Genomic DNA, 20543 nt, shown 5'->3' with positions numbered 1-20543 from the left:
TGCAGGACAGTTAAGTCTTTGTCACACTCACCAGTTGTTCTAGCATAAATGTGTATGAGAGAAATATGAAGTGATTTCTCTCTTTTCTTCTGATCATCCTAGGAGGACATTCCAAAATCAAACCATTGTTCTCTAGTCATGAATAGTGCCATAGCCTCTATACCATAGTCTTCTCTGTGTTGGGTTAGAGTTCTCTTGCTTGAGGGTACACTTGGGCATGCCGTTGCCTTGTTTCTCTTCCTTTTGTTTTGTCAAAGATTTTATAAATTGTATAGGTGGTTTTTATTTTAATGTTGTTACTCTTCTTAAAAATTTTATCTTTCCTTGTTTCCTTTCCTCACTTGACATTTTGCCTGTTTGAGTCCCTGGGCTTATATCATCCTGCTTTTCCAACTAGTGTTGTAGCTTAGCAAGTAATAATAATAATAGTAATGATACTAATAATAATAATAGAAATAATAATAATAATGAGGCTGACATGTTGACCTTGCCTCTCATACAAGCCAGACGATATTATCTTAATTATTTTCCTTTGTTCAAGGGTCAGGCATATGGCCTATCTTTCACCGAGACTTCCTTCATCCTAAGGGAGAGACTCATTTAAATTAGTTTGTATTTCATGTAGGAACAAACTGCAAATTTTGAAAATAATTTTTTCTAACTATACAAACAAGTGATGCGAGTCCTGCGGATTCAGCCCCTCCTACCCTGGTTGAATGGGATGCTGGCAACCATACAATGTTACTAGAATCCCATGATTTCCTCAGTTCTGGTCATAGCCAAACAGCATGAGAGTATATCCATTTAAATGGCTCAGGTTTGTATGGCTTGGTGAAATACAAATAATTTTTAAAATTTGGAGTGTTTTATAGATATTTTTTCCTAATTGGGTGTTTTGGTAGGAAAAATTAGACTTTGTGATCCCCTGAAATAGGCAATAGCAAAATGTTATGCGGATGTTTGAAAGTTAGTTTTATTAACATTTCAGATTTTAATGATTTACTTAGGGTTTTGTGATGCCCCTTTCCCACTACCTTGAAAGTGTGGTAGTCAGCAATGTGACTTACCAATACTATTTATCAAAATAAGCAATTTCCAATATTACCTGCAGGTCATATATCCCTCCTCACTTGATTTTTTTTTTCTTGTCTGTCAACTTAAGTGGTACTCAATCATGTGGACCTCAAAATGCTAGTTTGATGTCACAATAGCTTGTAACATTCCCTTGTGGGGTGAATTCTAGAGGGGCAGGTATAGGGGATTGAGAGAGATTTTCATATCAAGGATGAGAAGCATAAGTGGTGTAGATACTGTTTTTGTGTCCTTTCACATTTTGAATATTTATACAAGCTCTTCCTTAGATTCATCTGTTGATATTAGTCTCTCTTCATATAGTTTGCTCTGAGGTTTTTAACATTATGATAGGTTTGTTACAAAATTAATGTTCCTTGGTCTCCCATTTTTTCTTGTAACTTATCCTCTTCGGCTATTGTATTGTATTTTATGCTGTTCTTCATTACACCAACAGCTTTTAGTTCTAATCTTCTCAAGATTTTATTTTAGATAACATTTATTGACTACTAATTGGGCTATAGGAATCTTATACTAAGCTTGAAAAGCAGACTTTCTACTTATAGAATGACTGATGTGTTGGCTAAACACCTTTAAATATTTAAGAAAGGGTGTTGTTTGCAGAGCAATAGGTTTCATTCAGATAGAGGACCTTCATTACCAAACTGACATGTACCTCCTTTAAATACTTGAAATGGAAAGGTAAAATTAACTAAACGTGACTAAATTCTTTTCATAAGTAACTTTGTCCTTGTGTTATGCAGTGATAGCTTTGATATGTTGTGGTACACTTACACAAAAAGTCGAAGGATTTATACATTAATTTTCTCCTTAGTAGATGCTGACTTGCCTCAGTGTGTTATCTGTATTTTAGGAAGAGAATAAGCATCCACTTACAGTCACATGATGCTTGAATTTTATTTGTTTTTAGTGTTTTAAGAAGATATTTGCTGCTTATTTAGGCTAGGTTACCTTTAAATTCAAATTAATATCCAGTTTGATGGTCAAGCTAGTCCTAGAAATGATCACTACTGAAAAATAGTAAGGTTCCAAATAAGCTTTTGCTATTTATGATTAAGAAAAGATTGTCACAAATTACAGTACAGTAATTTATACTCTACAGCAGGCATGGGCAACTGTTCGCCAAAGGGGGCCTCATTTTACTATTGTATATCAAAGTGAGTGAGGGACTCATGATAATGCACAAATGCAAGAAATATTACTTGCTTAAAATATATCATGAATAGTACTTACCTGGCAGTTATATATGTATAGCTTAAGTCTGACTTTCGGCAGAATTTATTCGAAAATCACGGCAATTGCCTTGTGGTGGTTGTGCGATAAGGTGGTTAACAACCCTTACAGGGTGGTACCTGGAATCATTCCCGGTTTCTGTTCCTCAGATTATCTCTGCTGGCCGGATCGACAACATCGTTGGTCTGCCATTAAGAGTTTTTCGAATCGCTTTCCCTACATCGCTGTTTTGGACTTCGTTTGGTGAAGTACACTGTGTTGGGATTTGGCAATCGTGTTTCGTTATTATTTTTGTATTTTTTGCTTTGTTTATCATGAGTGAAAAACTTCATATTCGTGTATGTGCGAGTGATGTATGCAAGCTGAGGTTACCGAAAGTGTTGGTTGACCCTCACACAGTTTGTATGGGTTGCAGGGAGTTTGAATGTGCCCTAAATAATAGGTGCAAGGAATGCGACAGTTTAAATAAAGATGATTGGTTAGCTATGAAGCGCTATGTGCGCAAATTAGAACTCGATAGAGTTAGGAGGGCTAAATCAAAGTCAAAGTCTGCTAGTGAAGCTAGTTTAGATTTATCTATTGACCCTTTAATTGTTACCTCTTTGGAGGTTGTTCCTTCCCCGAAGGTAGTAACTCCTGCCCCTTCTACAGGATCTGCGACTGCGGATGACCCTCGGTATGCCAGGATGGCTGCCGAGTTGGAGGCCATTAAATTTCAACTTGCGGCCTTTAAAGGTAAGGGTGAAAGTGCAGTGGAGGTGGCGGCTGATCGAACCTGTCATACCCCTAGGTCTAGACCTCTACCAAGCTCCCAGGACCAAGGGAGAAGGTACGTCGAAAGCCGAAAGGGGATGAGAGGTGCTTATCCTCGGTCAGTCGTTGCCTCGAACAGTCCTGTTGCAACCTCCCAGGCTGCTCTTGACCGCCGTAGAAAAGGCGTGTCGGATACGTTTGTGGCTTCACCGGATCCTTCTCCCAGACGCAAGTGGCAATACGAATCAAGACCGACGAAGAAAAGGTGGGACCGGGATGTGCAGTCTTGCTCTCCCTCTCCCGGTTTGAATAGCCGAGAACCTGAACCTTCGGAGGACGACTTCGATGTTGTTCCTGTTAAGAGGACGAAACAGAGTCCTTAGCCCAGTTAAACCTGATAAACTTCCTGCTTCTACTGCCAGCGCTCCCAAACAGCTGCCTCCTTTGTAACCGCGAGAACCAGCAGAAGTTGCTAAAGCTTTCATGGCTGTTATGCAGGAACAGCTTTCATCGCTAGTGCAAGCTTTCAGTCGCCCTCCTTCCCAGTCCAGCAGACGTAAGGATGTCTCTTTGCCAGTTAAGAGATCGTCTTCTAAGAGGGAACGAAGTACTGTATCTCTCCAAAGAAACCTCGGCGCACTTCGTCGGCCGTACGACAATGCACACCCTCTTCATCGGCTCGGCGCCAGGACGATACTGCCTCTCGCCCTCAGCGCCAGGACAATTCCGCTTCTCGCTCGAAGCTCCTGGACGTTTCCGCCTCGCGTTTTAGGAAGCAGGACGAATGCAGCCTGCTTTATCAGGACGAATGCAGCCTGCTTTATCAGGACGAATGCAGCCTGCTTTATCAGGACGAATGCAGCCTGCCTTATCAGGACGATACCGCTTCTCGTCATCGGGACGATAACTCTTCTCGCTGACAGGACGATAGCAGCGCTCGGCGCCAGGACGCAAACAGTTCTCGGTGCCAGGTTGCTTGCAGCCCACTTCTTCAAGATGTTGACCTTGATCAGGACCTCGATGATGTATCGGAAGAGGAAGAGAAACCTACCAACTCTGCTAGTGACTATAAGGTTCTATCTCGCTCTCTTTTAGAACTATATGGGGAGGAATTCCAACCTTCGGCACCTCGTTCTCCTCAGTCTCAATTCACCTGAAAGAAGGCTACGCTAAGGTGAGTGATTAGATGAAGGAACGAAGGCAAGCAGTCAAGACCACCTTTTCTTTCCCACCATCTCGGCTCGCTTCCAAGGTTGCTTTGTGGTATGAGACGGGAACCTTTGGGTCTAGGAGTGCCTGCCTCCTCCCAAGGTGACTTCTTTGCTCTTGTGGACTCGGCAAGAAGACATGCACTGAACTCCGCCAAGGTGATGTGGTCCATGTCGGCGCTTGATCACCTCGTCAAGGGAATTTTCAGGGTTTTTAGCTTCCTGGACTGGTCTCTCGGGACTCTGGCCAGGAGGACTGAACTCCTGGAAGGCACGAAGGACCTGACGAGTATCATTTCCTGCATGGACAAAGCTCCAATGGATGGGGCGAATGAGTTGGCTTCCCTTTTCTCAGCAGGGGTCTTAAAGAAGAGGGCCCTATTGTGCTCCGTCACCTCTAGATCGGTGACTGTTGCCCAGAAGTCGGAGCTGCTTTACGCCCCTCTGTCACACCATCTCTTTCCCGAAGCTCTGGTTAGAGATATCTTCCTTTCTCTGGCACAAAAGGCTACTCAGGACCTTTTATCTCGGTCTGCCAGAAAGCCTTTGCCTGTTGCTCCTGCTCCTCTGAAGAAGGAAGAGAAGTAGTTACAGTTCCAGCAGCCCTTTCGGAGTAGGGCTTCCTCGAGAGCGGATTTCAGGGGGAGAAGACAAGAGTCAGGGCCAAGGACCAGCAGAGGTGCGTTTAGGCCACGATCCAAGAAAGGAGATGGAAGGCCTCCAGACAACAGTAGGGGCAAGACTGTCTCGTTTTTGGCAGTCTTGGAAGAGGAGGGGGGCGGACACCTGGTCCCTCGCGATCATCAAGGAAGGTTACAAGATCCCCTTTTTATAGGAGCCTCCTCTCTCAGACATTTCCTTAGCCTTAGTGGCTCAGTACGCCTATGCGGGGAAACAAGAGGCTCTTCTGGAGCTAGTCGACCAGATGTTGGTCAAGGGAGCAGTAGAGCCAGTCCGGGACCCTACCTCCCCAGGCTTTTACAATCGCCTATTTCTGGTTCCCAAGAACTCGGGTGGACTGAGACCAGTCCTAGATGTCAGCTCTCTGAACACCTTCGTAGAGAAAACAAAGTTCTCCATGGAGACGACTCAGTCCGTGCTGGCAGCAGTTCGTCCAGGCAACTGGATGGTATCTCTCGACCTGCAGGATGCTTATTTTCTCGTCCCCATTCATCCGACTTCAAGGAAATATCTGAGATTTGTGATTCAGGGCAAGTGCTTTCAATTCAGGGCACTTTGCTTCGGTCTCAGCACGGCTCCTCAAGTTTTCACCAGGCTAATGGCGAACGTGGCAGGCTGGTTACATCAGGAGGGGATAAGGGTATCCTTCTATCTGGACGACTGGCTGATCCGATCACAGTCGAAAGAAAAGTGTCTGGAGGACCTACAGAAGACGTATACGATGACTCAGGACCTGGGACTCGTCATCAACAGGGAGAAGTCTCAGACCGAACCGAATCAGACTTATTCTCTATTTGGGGATAGTTCTGAATTCAGTTCTTTTTCGGGCTTCTCCCTCCCAGGAAAGACAGATCAGGTGCCTAGAGAAAGTCAGAGGATTTTTAAAGAAGCAGGAATGCTCAGCGAAGGAGTGGATGAGTCTGCTGGGACTTCTATCCTCCCTAGAACAGTTTGTCTCGTTGGGGAGACTGCACCTAAGACCTCTGCAACACTTCCTCGCAAAGGTATGGAACAGAAAGACCCAGGAGGACTCCTTTTCTTTTCCCATTCCGACAGAGATCAGCTGGACCCAGTTCTGTTAAGAGAAGGGATCTCCTTGTACAAGAAGAACCCCGACCTAGTGTTATTCTCAGACGCGTCGTAGTCAGGCTGGGGAGCAACACTAGGGAACAAGGAGGTCTCAGGCGTTTGGGAAGGAAGTCAGGTCAGTTGGCATATCAACAGGAAGGAATTGATGGCAATTCTGTTGGGACTAAAGGCCCTCGGAACCTCGGTGTCAGGGAAGACTGGAGATCAATTCAGACAACACCACAGCTCTCGCGTACATCAGGAAACTAGGTGGAACTCACTCCCTCTCTCTGTTCAGAACAGCGAGAGAGCTTCTCCTTTGGGCGAGCGAGAACAGGACTCGGCTGTTGATGAGGTTTGTTCAAGGGCAAAGAAACATCAGGGCAGACATGCTCAGCAGGAAGGGACAAGTTCTTCCCACAGAGTGGACTCTCAACCCACGTGTCTGTCGGAGCCTCTGGAAGTTGTGGGGCAGATCTGTAATGACCTTTTCGCCTCCAACTTGAACAAGAGGATCCCCAACTACTGCTCTCTAGTACCGGACGAGGTAGCGGTAGCAGTGGACGCCTTCTTGCTGGATTGGACGGGGATGGACATATATGCGTTTCCCCCGTTCAAAATCATCAATCTGGTTGTCAGAAAATTCGCTCTCCTCGATTCGGGACGAATGATTCTAGTGGCTCCATTCTGGCCTGCGAGGGAATGGTTCACCGGAGTGGTGGGCATGCTGATGGACTTCCCAAGAAGACGCCCGGCAAGTCCAGATCTTCTCAGACAGCCCCACTTAGAGAGATATCATCAAAACCCCCTCGCTCGCAAACTGACTGCCTTCAGACTGGCGAGAAGCTCGTTAGATCTCGAGGCTTTTCGGCACAAGCGGCGAAAGCTATTGCCAGAGCATGAAGGATCTCGTCACAAAGAGTCTACCAGTCTAAGTGGGAGACCTTTAGTGCCTGGTGCAGGCGGCACAAGATTTCCTCGACCACTACCTCTCTGAGCCAGATTGCAGACTTTTTATTGTACCTCAGACAGGATGCTAAGCTGGCTGTATCTACCATCAAAGGATACAGGAGTATGCTCTCAACCGTCTTTAGGCATAGAGGCCTTGAGTTGTCTCAAGATAAAGATTTGCAGGACCTTATTAGGTCTTTTGAGACTACAAAACAGGTACAATTAAGACCCCCATCTTGGAACCTGGATGTGGTGTTTTAAGTTTCTGTGCTCCAAAAAATTTGAACCTATCTCGCAAGCCTCTCTTCAAGATGTAACAAAGAAAACCCTCTTCCTTATGACTCTAGCGACTGCCAAAAGGGTCAGCTCGGGTCAGCTAGGTCCAGGCGATTGAGAAGCGTGTAGGCTTCAATCAAAATGGGGCAGTTTGTGCCTTAAGGTTCGACTTTCTCACCCAGAACAAGAACCCTTCGAAACCCTGGCCTAGGACGTTTGAGGTACCTAACCTCACGAACCTAGTGGGTCAGGAGGAGGAAAGACTCCTCTGCCCAGTTAGGGCCCTCGAGGCTTATTTGGCCCACACTAAGAACGTGAGGGGTGCATCCAACTCGTTATGGTGTTCAGTGAAGGATCCTCAAAAACACCTGTCAAAGAATGCTTTGTCCTTTTTCCTGAGGGAAACTATTAGGGAAGCCCACCTCTTATGTGAGGAAGAACACTTCGCCCTGTTGAAAGTACGGGCTCACGAAGTAAGAGCCATTGCTACCTCACTGGCATATCAGAAAAATATGTCAGTTAGGCAAATCATGGATGCAACGTTCTGGAGGAGCAACTCTGTCTTCGCTTCTCATTACCTCAGAGAGGTGAGAGTAGACTATGGGCCCATACGTAGCTGCGGCTTCTGTATTAGGCAAAGGAGTTACTACCCCCACTCAACCTTAGTTTGTATGCATGTATGAAGGTTTGTGTTTTTATGGTTGATAGATAGATAGATATAGATATTTATTTATTTATTTATTTATTTGGTAATTTGTAGAAGGGTAAATGGTTGAAAGCTTTTATAGAAGGAAAACAAAATGTGATAATGTTCGAGTAATTAGGATTTTGAAGTCTAGGAAAAATATGCCTGCATAGGTAGGTTAACTGTGAGTACCCCATGGTGATACATAATGTACTTATCTAGTACATGTAGTACATACTTGCAGTCTATTAAATTTCTTATTTCTGATCTATTTATTAATCTGTGGCACCATCGTTCAGTTAGTTGGTTATGTATTTTCATATTTTTCATAATTCTGACCATCCTTTGCATTCGGATCCTCCCAGACAGTATCATCCTGCATGTAATTCTATGTATGCATTCAGTTCAAACAATTATGCCTTGTCCATCATAATGCTCAGTACTCCACATTATTCTATATTCCACCTATGATGAGATTGAGGAATGGTCTTCCTAGTCAAGCAATGGAATTGGTGGGATTTCAGACGTTCAAAATTACAACGGGTGTTTTTATGTTGAACTGGCTGACATAAATATCTCCATAGTTAATATATGAGTTTTATTTTAATGCTATTACTGATCTTAAAGTATTTTATATTAATTATGCATTACTTCTCTTGTAGTTTATTTATTTCTTTTCCTCACCAGGCTATTGTTCCCTAGAACCCTTGGTCTTACAGCATCCTGCTTTTCCGTCTAGGGTTCTAGCTTAGCTAGTAATAACAAAAATATATACACACATACTACTGTACATATTAAGGTATCTGGCATGACCATCTGAAACATGTTTAGAGGCGGCCCATTGAGTATGTCCACTGCCTTGTGGGATTATTGCACTCAAAATGAATGTTCCAGAGGGCAATGTAAAGGCTCTATGAACATGGGGCATCAATCCAGCACCATAGCGACAACAGCACATAATTCATCATGCTTGCTTGAGAAATGACACGGACACCCTTCACAGCTTCCCATCTGACAAGGAAGTTTTATCATGTAGACTTTTCCATGTAATTGCCATGCCAGTTAGTAAATTGTTTCACAGTATTTTATATTTCATTGTGAATTATTAATATGTATTCATTTTTTATTTTGAGAGGTTATAAATTGTTGAATCCTGAATAATTGCCATCACAAACCTTTGAAAATGAGTGTATGTATATATTTATGAATGTGTTAAATATGTCTTGTGAATTCCCTTTAATTCTTGGGGGAAAAAAAGCTTTGTTACGAGCTTGTTCCTGGAACGGTTTAAATTCGTATACCGAGATACTACTGTATATTACAGTAATTATGATGGTTTAGTATATAAGTTGAAGTGGTTATGTAAGTTTTTATTTACTGTAGTACTGCATATAGGAACAATAATGCATTTTTGGCATTTCCCTTTTTTCCTGTGGCATAACATGAAATGTGTAAGGGATGGTACTTTCAGTATAAGAAAAACAAGTCGAGAAATTTCTCAAAATTAATCATTATTGATTTATAGTGGGTGCATGAATCATCGATATTCTACTTAAACCTCCTTCAGCGTTCCTTTTTTGGCTGCTTTTATTAATAAAATCCTGGCACTAATCAACTGGAATAAGTGGAAAAATAACTTGAAATCTTGTAAAGAATATGATTTCAATAAAGGGGAAGGAGTTATGAAAATTAGATATTTGAAACAATTGGGACCATACATTGCATTTGAGAAAAATAAAGGGAATAGAGTATGGCATTATAGTTGTGTAGATTTTGAATTACATAATTAGAAAATCTGGGTCCTGGCATTATTGACAAATAATACAACTGCATTAAAAATATGTTTATATCTCAATCAAGGTAACAAATCTAAACAGGCCAAATAGCTTTAAAACATTTTTATGTTGACTTGCTAGAATTTTTTTTTTTTTTTTTAACCTCTTAAAAGAAATTCTCAGTTTATATTGGTTTTACATATTTGTTCTACTTACCAAGGTTAAATGCTATTGATTAAATTAACTCCAGTAGTGTAAATTGAATAATTTGTTAAGCTTTTTTGTATTTTCTCTTCTTAGGAGCTGTGGTAAAATCTTTTGTTCCGAGTGTTCAGAACATAGTATTCCTATTCCTCGTGAGCAGCTGTACCAGCCTGTTCGAGTCTGTGGCACTTGTTTCCTGAACCTTGGCATGGAGCATACAAAACCGAAGATTTTGGCAGCAGCCTCAAATTAATAAGTTTTATGGTGGACAAAGTATACTGAACCAATATGTGTACTATAATTGGTCTTTTTGATGTCATTCAGAAATTAATTTACTGCTTAAGTACCACTGTGAAAAAAGTTCTTTTACCAGAAGCAAGTCAAGTGAAAAGAACTGTAGAAAGAGATTGATGAGACGTTAATTGGGCTTGGTTAATTTCTTGCATAGATGACCTTCAAAGGTAAGACTATGTCCATTCTAGTCGTCTTTCTTGGACGTGTGATTGACAGCGCAAAGGGTATTTTAAATATTTGGTAGGTGGCACGTGGGTTGATGCTTGTATAGCTATTCACATAAAAAGGCAAAAAAGTATTATGTGTCTTGAATATATAATTGTGTGCTCAAGTTATTATCATTTATGATAAAGTGTGTTTAGTTCTGTATATTATACCGAGAGAGTATTTTTATGCTGTTAAATTTTATTGTGTATGGTAACCAAAAAAAGAAAGATATATATATTGGAGATATTTTTTGTGAGGGGAACTTTTAGGAAGTCATTAATAATTTAGCTATGATTATCCTTAATTTATTTTGTTATTACGGATTTGCGATAATAACCTTGAGAGAGCACAATTCATCCTGGAATCTTTAATTTAATATTATATTGATGAGCATTTGCTGGTCAAGGTCCGTTGTCCCCTTAGCTTAAGGGGACTAAGCTTCAGCGTGTGTAGTAGACACAGCTGAAATTTGCGGTAAGATTATTTTTTGAGAATTAGAGTGAAATTTGGTATTTTGTAAATATATTTGTTGGGGCCGTGATAGTTATACAGTGTATATAAAATATTTTTTTTGAATGTGTTTATAGGAGAACCTGCCCATCCAACAAGCTTATTTGTGCTATAATGAAAATAGCGAGTACTCGCAAGTTATTTTTCATTAAGCACATGTCATTAAAATTGTTGACTAGGGACAAAACCCTAAAAAATTGTGATATAGTATGACATAAGGTAGACCTTTAATTTGTATCTGGTAAAATTGCTCACATGTCATTATTAAGATTTTTTTTTTTTTTTTCCCTCAAGGCTCTTTGGAAGGGCCAAATTTACTCTGGCGTGCTAGTCATTGCTGTGCTCAACAAGCCTTATGAAGAAAATGGACTTATTTCTGTTATTAATTTTCAATTGTTGATGATTTTATGATTTTTTTTTTTTTTATGGATGCCATGCATTAGATTTTGGTAATGTATTTAATCTCCTGTTGATATATAAACTATATTTATTGTACTTATCAGAATAATTCCTGGTTTTCAGTTTTTCAAATGCATATTATTTTAGACGAATTAGGCCACATTTGATCGTACATTATTTGGTAATAAGTTATCAGATTTCATTACATTTCTATCATGGTCAATAGTATTTTGCATAAGCTTTTTTAAATTTTATAAAGAAAGAATAAATTTTCTATCACTAGGGTCTTTCAAGATTTACTAGAACTCGTATTTGCATATTTATGCATCCTTGGGTTCAAGATATTAATGATTGACTGTAGGCATATTTTTGGCAGTTTTTTTTTTTTTTTTTTTTTAATACTGCATTTTTAGACAAAAACTACAGCTAGGAATGTCAATCCTTTTAGTGAACAGCTAGGAATGTCATTCCTTTTAGTGAATATATTATTTTCCCATTAGTTGTCTTTCAGGCTGAAATAGAAGCTTTTGCATGCTCTGTTGATCAAGCTAATGTGAAATCTTTAGCATATATACTGTGTTTTACTGAAAATGTTCTTACATAAGGTTTGTTTGAGTTGAGCATGTAGGCCGAATATATAAGTTATATACATGAATATATAAATATATATATATATATACACACACAAAGCCTACAGAGTTAAACAGTTGCCAAGGAGATTTGTTACGATATCTGGTAGAGGGTTCAAAATTATATCTTGAAAATTTTTGAGGATTGTGAAATGGTTGCAAACAAAAACTATCAGCACTTCTGAGACTTATTTTTCAAGTCAGCTCTTGAAAATAGTGACCATTTGTGTAATTAGTTTCTATTTTTCACAACTTCATTAATCAAACCTACTTCGTAACTCTACAGGCAATTAAAACAAGGCCTAAAATACTGGTGGTATACTGTGCTTTAATTTTTTTTAAAAAGATTGTAAAATTAAATAGATGAATTGTTTTTCAGAGGTACTTTCATTTACCTCATGACATTTTTCATTTTGCCTTTGAGATGAGCCTGTAGGGTTGCTAAATGGTAGGCTCGGGGTAGTGTCCATATATATATAGTGCATTTCTATAATGCCTCGTGTATTATGCAAGATTGAGGAGTGGATTATTAGCTATTGAATCATCTGTAGTTTTTTTTATGATGCTAAGAGAAACAAAAAGAGAAGTGTACCTCTGATTGAGCTTCCAACTTAGCAGCCTTTTTGAGTTGTGGTTTGTATTTTATTTGGAGTTAGTTATTCAATTAGTGTGAAGTTTATAATGGTTGAAAATGGGTTTGTGGCCTTTTTAATTACAAATTTTGGGTAAAATTAGACATATGCTTTATAAAATTCTAGATGTTAAAGTGTAAAGGATGAAGCTGTCCAAAATTTTAGACAATGTCATATTGTCAAATTAATTAACCAAAGACTAGTACAATATACTTGGGCAAGAGGAAAAGTTTGTAAACAAAAATTATAGCCTTACAAGATACAGGTAGGGGAAGATATTGGAGCCTGTTTAGTGATTATCTTCTGAATAATTTGTACAGGTACAGTTTTACAGAAGTTTGGAGTTTATAATCACTGGAGATGTCATGCTGTAGTCAATGACTTGACAATAATTTTAGCTAATCTCAATTCTGGCTCATGAACCTACACAATTAGGTGTACATGTTCTATTGTTGCAGGGCAGCCATAAAATTAGTTAAATCTGCTTCTAAGAGTGTCGTAAAATTGGGTCCTATTGAGAAAAGCAGCATTGACAGGGCTTTAATTTTGAGCAGTTGATAGTGAAACACTGGTACCGAGCCGTTCCATTCCATTCATTTATGAGAAAAGATTTTTAAAAAGTGTGGGGGTGAGTTAGGGTGTGTTGCTTTCATTTTGATATTTTCTATCACAAACAAGATGATCCCAGATGTGTGGTGCTTCATTGTAGATTGATCTCTAGTGTTAAACATGCTATACCTAAATTTTAGAGAACTTAAATTTGGCAAGTCTTCCCAGTAAACTTTCCTATGCAATATTAGTGGAGTTGACACTTAGTTAACTTTGTTCACCTGGCAGCCATGTTTCAACACTAGAATAGGAGGAAATGACATTCTATTCATTTGTAAGAATTATCTGGGTCACCCATACTCACCAGTCCTTGTGCACTAGCTTGTTTAAATCAGCTGTATGTGTATAATATGTTAAATATCTGTAAATAAATGGAATAAGTTGAAGTCTTACTTTTATTCCTTCCAAAACTATTTTTACTGCTATATACTGTATAAATAAATTTAAGCAAGCTACCTAATAAAGCACTACTGCTTGCTTGTTTTTCTCTCCCAAACATGTGAAGTCCTTGTCCCAAGGTTGATCAAGAATTTTCATTTTTTTTCTCGACTATTAACCATTTCAATGTTCACTAACGTCAGCCTTCTCATTACAACAGCCTAAACTCCTAAAATAATAAATACTATGGCAAATTTTAGTAATTAGTATTCTTCCTAATTATACAAACAAGTTCTTTCAAATAGGAATTAATTCTGCTTTTGCTGACCTACCTGGGAGAAAAAAAAACCCTGTGTGGAAGAGTAACGGGTGTGAAGTAGAAAGGGGGCATTAGGCTGTTCTGTTGGGCTCATACTCTCGTACAATCCATATAGTTTTCTGTAATTATAACAGGATAGCGTTCTAATTGATAACCTTTTTTTTTTTCCACCCCTGCGGCTATAAATAGGTTCTGTATGGCTGGTTTGCAGTTCGCCGTTCGTTCTAATTCTAGTTAGATATTTCTAATGGGTCTGCTTTTCCTTTAAGATTGTTTATTAAATTGCTGTTCATTATGTAGCTCTGTGGTCGGATATACGGCTGAGGTCGGTACATGAGTAACCGTGAAGTCAACCTGGATGAAATTTTTAGCAGCGGGGGGCATTCATTCCTCTGCAAGAATCCTCGTCCTGAGTGTAGGGTTTGTAACTGTTGCAGGGGGCGTTCCTCTTTGCAGGAATCCCCACCCTGAGCATAAGGAGTTGCCTACAGAGCAGTGGGCCGAGTTTACCAAGAAGTGGAAGAAGTCAAAGAGGGATTCTTCAGAATTTGTTATGGGTATGCCCATGAGGATCTCGGGCTCCTTTCTCCCTTCTTCGGTTTCTAAGTCTGCTACACGATCTTCATATCCCTACGAGAGACTGTTGGAGGAGGGAAAAAGAAGAATGGTGTGGTACCCCCTGCCCATCCCTCAAGGAGTTCTTTGAGCATGACAGGAGTATTACCTTCCTCTCCCCAAAAGTTCTCCCGCTGACATATCTGTTGAGACTTGAGACCCTCGCAAGGACCTGGACCTGGGTGTGGTGTGCTGTGGCCTGCCCATGGCATTGATGACACCCCTTTTGGCATAGGTCGCATTAGTCTTCCCACCCTACTGCTGTTCCTACTATCCTGCCTGTGGAGGCGAGTGATGTCTCTGGATGTGTCCGTTGCTGTGGCTTAGTCTGCTGAGGAATCTTCAACCGTGGTGAAGAGAAGGATTGTTGATTTTTGCTCCTCATTACCAGCTTCATCTCTTTCAGAGTTTTTTTTACTTGAAAACATGATTCTGTTTAAAACGGACCAAACTATAAGATGCACACGCTAGGAGAGACAATGCGAGACTGAGGCCAAGTGACAAGTCAGAGTGTATGTTGTGTTGCGTGGAGAGGGCAATGGCGCGAAGCGAGCCTGATAGAAAGGAGCGCGGGCTGTTTGAAATTGTTGCCCCATCGTCCTGATGGAAGTTCCTCATAAGGCAGCTTTCTACTTGGGATATTTCTGTGAGTGATATACCAAAGAATTTTACCTGAAGAGGTATCACGGAGTTCTTACTTCCGGAAGAAATATCCTGAGAGATATCGTGTAAACACTAGGGACGTTTTTAAAAAAAGCCACGGCTATCCTTCCCCGAATAGTTAACCTTGTCTCGAAGGATATAGGATAGGATTGGATACGTGGGCGAGAGAGCCGTTACGACTCCCGATCCAAGTGTGCTACAACTACAGAAATACGTTTCCTATAAAACCATTCCTTTTTGCAGACGCAATATTGACGGTTGCTTGGAGTTTTTTCTGCGTGTTTTTGTAGTTTTTTGACTGATTTTGCGATCATGGATGCTTCGGCTTCTTCCTCATCGACCAAGGTGAGTACCCTTTTCTTGTGTGTTGGAGAATTACGCGTCTCCACCCCGTTTTTATTCGATGTGCATGCTTTTTATTGCCTGTGGCTGGCGGGCAGTCGGCACCCATGTTTCCAAATCGCTCAGTAATGCTTAGTTATTTAGTCATTTTATTGTAAGAATGCGTTTTATATTCTTTTACAATTGTGGTACGATTTGCATGTGCATATTTTATCAGACTTAACCTAGGCTAACTCAACTTTGGCCGGTGGCCATGATGGGTGAACATGTACTTGTGCACCTTCTTTCACCTAACCTTACTGGTTTCGAGAGGTTGCCCATCCCCCATGCTATTGATGCATCATAGCGGGGAGCTTCTGTGAGTACTGGATAGTGTTTTACAGTTGTCCTAGGGTGATTGTCTTCGCTTTCTACTTAGCCTGCATGTTTGACCAGGCGGCACAGGGCTAGAACTCGTTCCGTGTCTACTTCTTATCTATCCATTGGAACTTACTACCCCTGTTCTCATGCTGACAGGTAGACCTCCCGTTGTACTGCCTTACCCCTTCTTAGGCTTCCCTTCTTAGTTTTTGGTAGGCTTATGGCTGGTTGTGAGGACTTCTCCTCTGTGCTTTCTTACTGTGTGTAGACCATTTAGAATGCCATTCTCATTCTTATGCTACAGTTAGGCCTTCCCCCTCTCCTCCCCCTTGTGCCTGCTGGTGCATCTACCTGCTGTGGAACCTTGGTCCCCTTCCAGTTCAGTTCCCTGGCTGCTGAAGTACCCTTCGTTGCTATTTATGGACGGGATAGCTTGTAGGCTATCTAGTCTGGCCCTAGGTATAAAGCCGGCCATACCTGCAGAGGACTGACCGTATGGTTTGTCCTGCAGGACTGGAGCAGCGTTCCTGTCATGTGAAAAAGGCCCCCACGTGCTACGGACTAGCCTGCTTAGTTCAAGAGGATTGGACACCCAGGACTAGGCCTACATGGTTACTTTTTTGGTACTTGTTAACCAAACTTGGTATATTACGGGGTATCAAGTACAATGGTAGCCTACATCTAATTTTGAAAAAGCCAAATTTTGGTAATTTTTACTTTATTTTTTACATAATATAAAGCAGAGTTGAAATAATAGGAAGGAATGTGATAGGCATTCTCTGTCTGCTACTACATGGTGGTTATTTGTCCGCTACGGTGTTGATGCTTACTTATTTCTCTTGAAGTCATTATAAGACTACCTTTTTTGTTTATCCCTCTTAATCCAAGAGTCCAAATGTCTATTTGGAGAAATATACTAAAGTGATTTTTAGACCTTTCTGGAGATTATCTCATGCTGAAGCACAACTGCACTTTTACTACTTGTTTTCTAATTAATTTATAGAAATTTGAAAAGTAGTGTGTTTATGTATGCAGAGAAAATGTGATAGATATACATAGGTTAACAGAATAATTGGTAGCTACTTGATTTATCCTCTATCCATATTTTATACCTAGTTTTTTTTCTTCCACAAAGAGAATTCATAACATGTAACCAGAATATTAATTTTTCTTTGTTTATTTCGGTATCGGTTTATTATCAGAATACTGTATAAGATATTATTGCACGAATAAGGCAGAATACCGTGAGGTTTTAAAGACAAAATATACTATGAAAAAGGAAAGGAAAATTAAGGAAATCATAACTTGGAGAATGAAAACAATGAAATCCAAATATTACTAATTTGTTTGGGAAATGGATATTCTAGCTGACGGAAATTTCAAATAAAAAAGAATGAATAGAAGTTACTCTACCGACATGATTATAGGAAAATATAAAAAGTCATAATGAATGCTAATGAGATTTTCTATCACTTTTAATGAAAAGAGTTCATGAAATACGTGTGATCTATGTAAAATTTAAAGATAAAGGTCATAACAAATATAACCATAAATAAATTCTCAAAAGTAATAATATTAATTACAAAAATTGTGAAATACAATGTATCATTATAATATAAAAGGTGCTCCGATCAAGGGACGAATTATGGAATAATGTATGTGTCAAAAAAGGCGAGTCAACCCAGTCGCTAGTCCGTGCCCACACACGCAAGAGAGACTGACGCCCCATGCTGCCAATCACGGCGGGACTGGCCTGACCGGTCAAACATGCTGACGGGATGAAAGGACAGGCTAGTCACGCTGGGTTTGTCCTGTTTACCCCCCATACACGTTAAGGATTGGTTTGTGCCAATCGCGGTCAAATCAGCACGCCAGTCCTCTGTGTGTATGGCCTGCTTAAGAGATTTTATTCTTTCCAGGATTATCTCTCTCTTAGAGACCACTCGGGGTGGACTCGCTGCCCCTTTCCCTTCCTGGTTAGACCATACCCTTACTGTCCTAGAAATTACACTTCCTCTTGTCTAGTCTTCTTACCCTAGCATTTGAGTTTTCCCTCACCCACTAGGTAGGCTAGGCTTGCCTGCACACTATTTCCTACGGCTTAACCCTATCCAGACGGAGAGCTGGTAACCACTGCGGTTGTCCTCTGCCGTCTTAGTAGTTGCCTGATCTGTGGCTGCAGCTTCTCATCCTGGGCTAGGTACCTCTTGCTGTGGAGTCCTGACTCCTTTTGCCTGCTTAGTCTATCTTGGCAGAAGTGTTGCCTTCTGTCCCTGCTTACGGTCTTGTCAGCTTGAGTTCTTCTAGTATTGGATGTGAGTTGGCTATGGGGGCATGCCCTCTGCCGCCTTAGCTGCAGCCTTAGGCTAGTCATCTACACCACCTTCCCCTCTTCTATATCTGAGGAACATTATCCTCTTGAAGTTGGTCGATTGGATCCCGCCTGGTTGTCAGGATATCCCTTGAATTTTCAATATTTGGCATCCTGGCAGTCTTGTACAGTTCTCATTATTTTACGGGCTAAACCCCCCCCTCCCATCTTTTCATCAGTTAATGATAATGACCAGGTCTTGGCAGGTTTCCTTATTTACTGCCCTTCATTCCTGTGCCTTTCCCCCTAATTGTGGACTATTCCTTTTAGGATCATCCCCTCTCTCCTTGTCGACTGGAAAATGCCTCTGCCGCATTGTGTCGACATACTTAGGGTGTTGAAAGGTCAGTTTATGCTGACACGGTTGCTAGGGATAGTTGCCGCCTTATACCCTGCTGCTGCCGTTTCAGGGTCAGTTGTTACCTTAGGTTGTCTAATAACCAACTTTGGAGGTACTGGTGTTCCTCTTATGTGACTCTCTCCTCCATATTTCAACCACACTGCCATTGATAGTTACTGTATTCATGAATTTCTAATGATTTCTGAGCTGTTTGGCATGAGTCTCCTTTGATTTGTAGCCTTATCCATAATGTTTGGTAGGAATTTTTATTCTAGAAATATTTTTAAGCATATTTTTTCTGTATATCTTTTATATATACTAAGTTGAAGATTGAAAACTTTTTAATGATTTGTACTCATTGAAATTTTTCCTTCTTTACAGATTGCTGATGAAATGGAGTGTTCAAAGGTAACCTGTACCAGGCAGGCCGAGTTGCCTTGTGGCCACAAGGCTTGCCAGAAACATGCGGAATGTCCTGTTTCCAAAGGGTCTCTTGCAATTTGGGAACTTACCAACTGCCAGGTTTGCAAGGACCTAATAGACACTGGCTTCCACGCCCCCAACGTCTCCCAAGATGTGAAAGCGCGGAGTCAGAAGACCATTTGTCACCGAGTTACAGGGTTCCAGAAGAGCGCTCAAGAAGGTGCCCCTTACCTTCCTTCCATGGAACTTAAGGACCTCCTCTTTTCCTAGGCCGAGGTGACCGTTGTTCGTTGTTTTAGGTCACCAGTTACTGACAGTTCAACTCCCGCCGGTACCACTGGATCATGTGGATGATGAAGTTAGGGACGCTTTACAAGTGATGAGCTTAGACGCCGACAACATGTCTACAACTTCTGTGACGTAAGAGAGGGAGAGGATCCTGCTGACCACGGAAGCCTCTGATGAGTCACGGGATGTACTACACATCATGTAAGTACGGTTCCCAGTACAGTAATACCTTGATACAAAATTTAATTCGTTCCATGACCGCCAACGTATCTCAAAATAGTTATTCCCATTTGAATTAAAATAAATAGATTTAATCTGTTCCAAGGGTAAGAAATTTACCGAAAACAAGCTCAAATTACACTCAACAATCACTAAAGGAAGATACAACAGTAATGATACTGAAATTGATATATAATAATAAATGTTAATAAAAACAATAAAATAATAGAGTTGTACTCACCTCCTAGGCAAGTGCTAGCATACGGGATGCATGCAAGGAGGAGGGAGGGAGAGAAGCAAGGCTACCAGCACACACACCCACACGATATGGTAGCTGTAGAAAGCGGCAAAATTATAAACAATTAAAAACGTTGAATGAACTTACTAAATGCTTAATATTTAAATCTTCCTGTAACAGAAAGGATGAATAAAAAGAAAATAAAGAATAAAATTGTAACCAACTTACCATGGAGACAGGGATGAGTGGCTAACGAAGGTGAGCGAGCTAGGAGGAGGAGGCAGGGAGAGAGGGCTGAGACAGCATAGTCTAGCCTACATTACACATATACACACAAACACACTTTTTTTTTCTTGCTTTGCATTTTGTATTTCTTTTTTTGGCTTTTCCTTTTGCCTTTTTGTTTTTTACTGTTTTTTTTACTTTTCGTTTTGTAATTTTTTTTGCTTTTCTTTTTTCTACATAGGGTTACCACTTCCACTATCACTTTTGGCCCTTTTGGCCTTCTCACCTTCAACACTTGGACTGTATGGTCCTTTTATAAGAAAGCAATCAAGAGGTCTGCTTTTGCCTCTTCTTTAAGATGTTTCTGAAGTGTTAGGCATGTTTCATTATTATAGGCACTCGCTCTCCCAGTATGCAATTTCCCAGGGTATCTTTTTTCAACAAAATCAGATACTTTTTGCCACATAACAAGGATCTGATGAATTTCTCTTGTTAAGAGCACTGGAAGCTGCACTCGCCTGATATACATCCAATGACTCTTATAAGGTTTCCGTGG

The 20543-nt window shown here is 40.6% G+C and overlaps 1 protein-coding gene across 10 annotated transcripts in view; it reads left to right on the top strand.

Annotated features, from left to right (window-relative positions):
- LOC137655760 (myotubularin-related protein 3) overlaps positions 1–13592 on the top strand; it is a 201373-nt gene extending 187781 nt beyond the window's left edge. For 9 of the 10 annotated variants that reach the window (XM_068389938.1, XM_068389866.1, XM_068389874.1 and 6 more), the window contains one exon: positions 10023–13592. In XM_068389938.1, coding sequence (XP_068246039.1) covers positions 10023–10179 — 157 coding nt within the window. In that variant the 3' untranslated portion in view covers positions 10180–13592. The remainder of the gene's footprint in view (positions 1–10022) is intronic. The other variant, XR_011046861.1, reaches the window with a different exon arrangement.
- The last annotated feature ends 6951 nt before the right edge of the window (positions 13593–20543 follow it).

Source organism: Palaemon carinicauda, chromosome 1 (genome assembly GCF_036898095.1).
Source record: "Palaemon carinicauda isolate YSFRI2023 chromosome 1, ASM3689809v2, whole genome shotgun sequence".
In the NCBI taxonomy this organism is placed as follows: Eukaryota; Metazoa; Arthropoda; class Malacostraca; order Decapoda; family Palaemonidae; genus Palaemon; species Palaemon carinicauda.
The sequence above is the reverse complement of the archived record's forward strand: the minus strand, read 5'-3'. Positions and strand labels throughout refer to the sequence as shown.